We start from the raw sequence: 8,720 nt of genomic DNA on the forward strand, positions 1-8,720 counted from the left end.
GAGTAACACCCCCACCGCTCCCACACATTCTGAACAAAACCATTGTGTTAAAAGAGTAAATGAAGTTAATCTTATCAGAAATTCAATGGAAACATCCTCTTTCTTAAAATAAATGCCTTTCATGGTCAACTAACATTTAAGAGGAAGTGAAAAATGATGTTTTGTCTGTTCTTTCACACTCTGCATTACCTTCTGAAACATTTTAGACAAGCAGCAATCTGTATTTTTATTTAAATACAGTGGTGTGAGATCTACAGGCTCAAAAAATCAACTGTAGTCCAACCCTGTTTGTTTGTCCTGAATGCACCGGTGAACTACAGTTACATCAGTGATGTATCTACAGTGCAGGTTTTCACACACTCTGCTGTTTGGAGGGCCTCCAACCTGTCAGGAATGATTTAAATTGGCAAATGTAGCTGTAACACAACATTGAGCCCCTTGACTATATAAATAAAATGTACTTGGCTTCAGTTGAACATTGCAGCTGCAACCCAGTCGTGTTTTCAGAAGCTCACATTGTTGATTTAAGAAAGGGGAAACTAAATGAACCTTTAAACCTTTTTAAAAAAGGGAAGCTTTTCTCTTCGTTCTCTTTCAATAAAAAACGAAAGTAAAAGTGAACTCAGCGAGGCTTCTCAGTCATCCCTGGCTACATTTCAAGGAAAGATTAGAATCACCAGCCATAAAATATTTGATTTATTTATCTCTTAATTCAACAAATACTCTGTCTCACACACCATGATTAGTTCCATTAAGTCACAATTAACAAGTTCAATAGGAAGAGAATATTATCAGACAGACATGTTTCATATAACACAATTAGGACCCACTTGCTTGCACTTTGAATTCACTTCATCCAGAATGACACTTGAAACACCGAGAAAACAAACAGGACTACTATAGGCATAAGATGGAAAATAAAATACAAAAACGGAAACAAACTGAAAGATAATTCTGCTTAAACAACTACACATACGTTATTCATGGTTTATTTACTGATCCAAAGAGCACCATCTGATCTGACGGGTGCCTTAGGTCTTTTTTTTTTTTCTCTGAGTGGGATTAATGATCTATCTAGCAGCTCAAAAACCAATAAGAACAAATTCACTCCATTGTTTTTCACATATTTCATTCCCCAGATATAAACACGTACACACTCACAGTTAGACCCATGGCGGACATTTTCACTGGATCTTTGACAACTTTGCATGAAGACTGAAACCTGGACAGGCTTGTTAAAGTCCGCATATTAACCCCCTCCTCCCCTTTCATGCGGAGGTTGCGCTCCTCTGTCCGGCTCATAAAACACGTTTTCTGGAATGAGTAAACTACTTTACACTATGATCGTAGAGTTTATTATTGCACATTATCACGAGGGCAAAATAAAAAGATGTACATTTCACACAAATAATCCTCCTCGTGAGCTTCTCTGTCAGGTGGTCAACGTGATGTTTTGATAAGGTCTGAGTCATGACAACCTGCCGGAGTGCGGCATTTCAGGACGACAGCATTCAGTAAAGGTCATCTCTGAAGCTCTCTCAGTCGTGGAGATTGTACCTGAACGCCTCTATGAGCCCTTCAATCGAGTGAATGAAGCCAGAAATGGCGCAAATGCCTCCAATAACAAAAATGGAAACGTCGAAGAAGACGTGGTGCCAGAGGAGATTCCTCCACTGGAGCTTCAGGTGGAAGAGGCTTGGCAAGAGGAAGCACAGGCCAGCGCCGGTGAGGCTCCCAGTTAAACCCATGAGGAGGGCGAAATGGGGGACAAAGACGGCCATGAGCAGGGTGAAGACGACCAGGGTGATTCGAAGACCCAGACCCCAAGATTTGAGCTGCCCCGTGGGGCCGTAGCAGTCAGGGAAGACGGCTCTCCCGCCATCCTGGAAGAAGGATTTCTCCAGAACCTCGACAGCAGCGAAGAACGGCAGAGGGTAGGACAGGAGCGCCTTGGCCACCAGGAACAGGTTCACCACGGCCCGGATGGTCGAGGGCAGGTTGTCCGTGATGACCTCTTTGGTGGCGTCTGCCCAAGTCAAGTAGGCCACCAGGGCGAAGAGGCCCTTGAGGACGCAGGCTGCGATGTGACTCCACTCCATCATGCAGTGAAACTCGCTGGGCTTCTGCATGTTTCCCTCCAGGGAGGGCAGGAAGATCTGCGAGGTGTAGCTGAACACGATGATGCCGATTGAAATGGGGAATTTCTTCACGTCGATGTAAAACTTGACCTTCTCCCAGGCCCACTCGCGCGCCCTGGAGAGGCAGTAGGCCACCACGAGGACGTTGATGATGATGTGCGCCACGGTGCAGAGCAGGCTGAACTTGGACACGGCCTTCAGGTTCTTCAGGAAGGCGCAGGGCAGCAGCGCGACGGTGGCCACCACGGACCAAGCTTTCTGGGAGACGGGGAACCCCGGGAAGCTGTTGTACATGAGGTTCCCGCTGACCACGACGTAGAGGATACACGTCATGACCAGCTCGATGATCTGAGCCACGTTCACCACGTGCCCGCCCAGCGCGGGGAAGCGGGGCGCGCAGCAGGCGTTGGCGATGTCCACGTAGGAGTCCCTCACGCGCACTTTGATGCCGTCCTCGTTCTCCTCGTACAGACACGCGATGAGGATCTTCCCGGTGTAGCAGCAGACCACGGCCGCGAAGATGATGAGGAAGAGGCCGAGGTACCCGCCGTGGAGGATGGCGTACGGCAGGCCGAGGACGAACATGCCCTGCGGACAGAGAGGCGCAGTTGAGTGGTAAAGGCCGAGGCCCACATCGCAGTGACAGGCCGAGCCAGGCCAGGCACGCAATGGCCCGGCTCACACTGCTCATCTTACATAATGACAGTAACAAACCCGTGTTATTACGCGTTCATTTAACAGCGCGACGCAGACATGTGTGATTTATCTCAGCGGATCACTTCTGCGTTAGTTTCTCCTTCGCCCTTGAAAACAGGCCTTTAGTTTGCGGCGCTGAGTCGAGTTAAAGCTTAAAAAGACCATTTGGAAACGACATTTTTAATTCATTTGATTACAACTTCGGTTTGATGAGGACACTGATAAGCACGTGGGTGCCATTCAGCCTCGGGGCTATCAGTGTGCGACAGGCCCGGCTGCAGCACACTGATAAAGAGATCTGAATAAATACATTTTAAGACCCGCTGCTGGCTTCAATCCACCCACAAACCAGGAATTACACGTTAAATCGAAACCTGCATTTAATTATAACAACAATTAGCCCTAACATTTTTTTTTTAATGCATTTAAAAGCTCAATATAATTGTATTCGTTATTTAACCCTTTGCCTTTATCGTGGATATGTGTGAAATAATGTCACAGCCCATTACTTTGCTTTATCGTGGATATGTGTGAAATAATGCGCATCCACAGACCCCCTCTCTCTCCCTGCAGAAACCTTAAATCTTAAAACATGAAAACGTTCAAGGTGACTTTTTGTCCAGTTGCAGGCCTGCTCCGTGCAGCTCGCGCTGTTAACGCATGCAGGATGAGTGAGGTCACAGTGTACCTGGATGGCGTTAGTGACGTTCCAGCCAGCCTCCCATGTGGTGATTTTTGGTTTATCCTCATCCAGAGAGCCTCCCGTCTTCAGGGAGGAGGCCCTGCGGCCGGTGCCGTCTCTCTGGTAGTGGCTGTCTCCCTCCAGGCCCCCCTCTCCCTCCCCCTCTCCCCCCATGTGTCCCCCTTCCTCGTCTCCCTGAAGGACATCCATTTGCATCCCCTGCCTGTAGTCATAATCCAGGTCGTCGCACTCGGCGAATCCCAAGCCCTCCTCGTCCGTCGCGGCCTGGAAGCCCAGCCGGGCGAACACCCCGCTGACCTTGGCCTGGGATTTGTTGGACACCGTGTGGGCCGCGTTGGTCAGCTTGTTGCTGAGCTTGTGTCGTATTAGGTGAGCCATCTTTATCCGAATAAAACAGGCTGTGCGTTCTTCGACTGGAAATGGTATTACCGAGTAAAGAGCAGGAGCATGCAGGTTAATTTATGTGCTGTTTTCTTTTAAAGCCGTTACTGTGAACTCATGCCTGTTGCCTCTTTGATGTCGTCGTGAAGTAACCAACCTCCTAACGGCAACTAACCGTTTCTCCCAAACCGTTACAATCCTCAGCCGCTTTTCTTGACTTGCTCATCCATATTACTCCCTCAAAGAATCTCTCCCCCGACGAACAGTCGACACACACCGGAGACAAAGACGAAAAGAAGTCCTCATCTGTCGTTAGAAAGGATGTTTGAGCATGTTTCTGTCTCCGAGCACTGATGTCAGCTGGGGGTCCTGTGGTGACAGCAGCACGAGCGCTGGGATCTCTGACTGCATCACCCGAAGAGAGAGCGCGAGGAGCGTGCACGTGTCCGCATAGAGTGCCAGTGTAACGGCTCGCGCGCAGGATAATTGTCACGGATGAGAGAGAGAGAGAGAGAGGGAGAGAGAGAGAGAGGGAGAGAGATGGAGAGAGAGAGAGAGAGAGAGAGAGAGAGAGAGGGGAGAAGAGAGAGAGAGAATGGAGAAGAAGAGAGGAGATGGAGATTGGAGAAGAGAGGTAGAGAGAGATTGGATGAGACTGAGAAGAAATTTATTTAATAACGGCAAAGAGTAAGTCACGAGGGATGAAACGGGCAAGGTCATTTAACGGCAAGCTAAGTGTTACACAGTTGCCCCCTGACATTATGCATGAATTGAAGGGATCAAAGCATTTCACGTCTGCTTTCATGCTGCGGGTACAGCCATCAACAAACCGCAGGCGTCAGGAACCTGGTTTTTATATAAAAAAAAAAAAAAAAAAAAAAAATTTGATAAATTAAATATCTAACAAAGGCCTCCCCTGCATCAATTTATCAAAATGTAACCGAATCACACCCTATATAGAGTATCATATACTTATATATATACGATATATTTATATATAAATGCTACACTATAAGGCTATGTGTTTTAATTATTAGGATATTTGCGGTATCTATCACAAACAACCTACAATTAACGCCTTATTCGAACAGAGATTTTTTGTTTTCGTTAGAAGAAAAATGTAACTGTTCCTTCTGACCTGCTCAATTGTATTTTATCAATTGAAATCAGTCTTAAATTTGTGAAATGAAGCGCGCGGACTGCAGCATATCTACTGTGAGATACAGTCACACACATCTCCTGTATTTCTGTAATAAGGATAGAATAGGATAATGTTTTTAGAAGTGATGAAATTGCGTTTCTAATTTATACACACAACATATTTGCCAACATAAAATATTGAATGCATTTCCCAGTAATGCTTTATTATTTTTAATTACACATTTCTTTCTTTAAACAGAATCTGCGATAATTCAGGAAGGCCTGTTTCCATATGAAATGCGGCCCCACGCACGCTCACATTAACACACTTAAATTACACTGTTGGTCTGCGTGTTTGAATTTCTCATGAATGCGTAGGTCTACAAGTGTCCGGCTCATTTAACAGCCTGATTCCAGATGAGCATGTTCAGCAGGCTGTGACGGGATGCAACTCGTTGTTGATATGATGAACATCCTGCAGCTGGCCTGCTGCAGAGCCCCGACAGCAGCACCACGGACAGCTCCTGAACACAGGACATAAACGGCTCAGACTCCTCCTCAGCCTTTTCTGTTTCACTCAGAATTAAAGAAAAAATATAATATAATAAAGAAAATAGATTTATTAATTATTGTCTATTAGTGGGCTGAATTTACTAAAGATCTGCACAAAGGAAAAAATCTCAAGGGGAGAGTTGTTTCCTCTCCTCCTCAGCTCTAATCCTCGGGAATACGAAGCACCTCGTCTTTGCCTCCATAATCTGCTGCGACACGTCTGAGCAAAACTGTCATCAGTTTTATTTTATTTATTTTTTTTGCAGCCTGCTTGCAGAAATGTGTCCCACTGTGGCAGAGAGATAGAAACCACGGGATTTCTCAGCGCTGCAATTTATGCGCTTTAAAAGACACTGAACTTTCCTGTTAACTAAAAAGGACACAAATTGGAAAAAGGACAAATTGAGATGATTTTTTTCAAGGCTGATTAAAATTGTCATGGTGCGCACAGAAGAGACAATATTTTACGAGCAGCACTGGAAGACAAAAAAACGTAACATGGACGAGAGGTCTAAATTTAGAAACCAGCCAGAGGACAGAGAAAGTTCCGCATATTTTCATGCTTGGCTTGGGCTGCTTGGCCAGCTGCTATTTGCGTTCAGGCCAACATAGTGTTTGTTAGTGAGTGTGTGTCATCCATGTCTGGGGGTATGTGCGTGTGTGTGTGTGTGTGTAGGGCAGTGAGGAAATAGGGAGAGTCCTTGAGGCATCTCTCCCTCCCCCATCACATGCACAATCCCCGGGCTGACGCTGGGACAGAGGATGGGCTGCAAATGTCACACACAAAAATACATGCTGCCTCACCCTAAATCCGCAAAAAGGAAACTTCTTCTACACGGATGGAGAAATGTGAAAGAAGACACGTAAAATAATTAATTAAAAAAAGGAATTATGGTTGCAGAAATATAAAATATTGCAAATCTAAAATAGTTTAGGCCTATATAATAAACGTTAGGCCTATATAGTAAAATAAATAAAAAAAGAAATAAAGAAAGAAATTATACCAGACCGCAATAAATCCTCCCCCGCACGATAGATGTATTTCTAAGGTACTTCCTCATGACAAAATGGATTTTCAGACTGCCTTTTTCTTTGAAAGGGCTGTAAGATTGGTTGCTGGGGCGACCAATTTAGCTTCTAAGGCTACAAAGAGAAGGATTAATTCAGGCTCCGTGTGTGTGTGTGTGTGTGTGAGAGAGAGAGAGAGAGACAGCAAGATAGAGACACTCAGAGAGAGGAGTGTATACTTGCAAGCATTCCCTGTTCAGCGCGCGTGTGTGTGTGTGTGTGTTTGTGTGGGTGTGTGTGTGTGTGTGTGTGGAGGCCTGAGATACGGAGGGGCTTATACCCTCGTCTAACAGCCGTGCAGTGCTGACTGGAAGCAATAATCTCTGATAGTTGCCATGGCCACAGTAATTGAACTGGGTGTGTATGTGTATGTTGAGATTTTAGTGAAAAGAGATTTTCTCAGCACAGGTTATTTCTTTTGTGTGTCTGAAAGCCTCGGCTGCCCGGACGGATGGAGACTTAAACACATTTTAGCCGATCCTAAATATTTTTTAGAGAGAGTGTCGAAACAAAAGGCCAAATACAAACTCCACAGCGGGCAGGTAGCACGTGTCTCCAGGCTGCACAGTCGCGAGAATGTATTATTTTATTATAATAAACAGATTTTCCATATGGACATCTGCATCAGGTAATGCTAAATTACATTTGAGTCAGACCTCTAATTTATTATCATTTCAATACTTGCTGTTGCGCCACCTATAGGTTACATATGAGACAATCCTGCAGGATCACTGGCGGGTAATATGGGCACATGTCAGCTGAATTTACTTACATAATGCCGTAGATCAAAATAATCTTGTTTTGAAAAGCATTGTCGCAGCAGGAAAAGCAAAATGGTAAATGGTAAAATTAATGTGGATTGGGTTTGAAATTGTTTTTTACAAGGCCGAAAAATGTCTTGCTTGTGTTTTTTTTTACATATAAAAGTTCTTTGTTTTAAGTCTCAATTCCCAAATATGAAGCCTCTTTCCCCCACATTGGAAGAACGAGCCAGTGAAAAACTATTTTTAGAATTTAAAAAAAGAAAATAAAAATTGTTGAAAGGCATGGCGTTGTCCTAACAAAAACGAAGAAAAGACTAAATATTAAAATTAATTATTATATTATTATTAAATAAGAATAAAGATAAGATATTCCTTTATTTGTTCCCCACAAATGGGAAAAATTCCCGGAATTTATCTTAGTTTTAATATTAATTAGATGGCCCATATGGTGACTCCTAATCTAAAACAAAAACATTTTCTTTTTTTATAATATATAGGCTATATTACTACGTCCCAAGACTTTTATTTAAGCTTGAAAACTCCCCTAGCCAAGCCTGTTTTCCAATTTTTTCAATGGCTTGCTGAATTTGTATTTAAAATGAGAAAAAACCCCTAAAATGGAAAGGGTCCTTTCTAATATGCAAAATGTTGTTGCCCCATGTTCCTTGGGCAAAAAAGTCAGTATCGTTGAAATGATCATGATTCCAGAGTTCATATTTGGGCAATTTTTGTGTTAGAGCTTAGTTTTTAGCCTTAGTATATTTGCCTTTTTTTTTTATAACAACTACAAATGTTTTTTTTTTGTTTAAAATTCGCTCCTAAAGATTATTTGGTTTAGATGATTATAGAAAAAATTGCTATTAGCTTGGATAATTGGGTGGCTGGGGGGTGAAGTTTCGTATACGCCTTCACCCCCAAACTTCAAACCCTGATGGACAGGTTCTTAATCTTGCCCCGGGGTTAATAAAAAGTTTTATCCTATTGGGTTTTTTTTGAAGGTGCCAAATATTAGCGATTTAAATGGTTTTTTTTGCTTTCCTAAAAAGACAGGGGGATGGATATATTGTTACTTACTTAAACTTTGTTATAAGAGCTAAAATAATTCGCTCCTAAAACAGAGATTGACAAACCAACACACAACACACAACACCAACACAACACATAAATATTATTTTTTAAATATTTTTGTCAATTTTTTAAAAATACCGACCTTCCCACAACAAACCAAATCAACATGCACAGCAAGCCACGTACACTCCCAAACAGAGCATGCTCCAA

General features: G+C 43.3%; 1 protein-coding gene across 1 annotated transcript; it reads right to left on the reverse strand.

Moving 5' to 3' along the window:
- Positions 1-686: 686 nt before the first annotated feature.
- LOC118324681 (vesicular inhibitory amino acid transporter-like) lies at positions 687-4,316 on the reverse strand. Its single transcript, XM_035657127.1, has 2 exons — positions 3,523-4,316; positions 687-2,726 (listed from the first exon to the last, which is right to left on the reverse strand). Exons 1-2 carry the CDS (start codon positions 3,913-3,915, stop codon positions 1,539-1,541), a joined length of 1,581 nt encoding a protein of 526 aa, XP_035513020.1. The 5' UTR covers positions 3,916-4,316; the 3' UTR covers positions 687-1,538.
- Between the last annotated feature and the right edge of the window lie 4,404 nt (positions 4,317-8,720).

This window comes from Morone saxatilis, unplaced genomic scaffold (assembly GCF_004916995.1).
Source record: "Morone saxatilis isolate NCDOM2014 unplaced genomic scaffold, NCSU_SB_2.0 Contig15, whole genome shotgun sequence".
Classification (NCBI taxonomy): Eukaryota; Metazoa; Chordata; class Actinopteri; family Moronidae; genus Morone; species Morone saxatilis.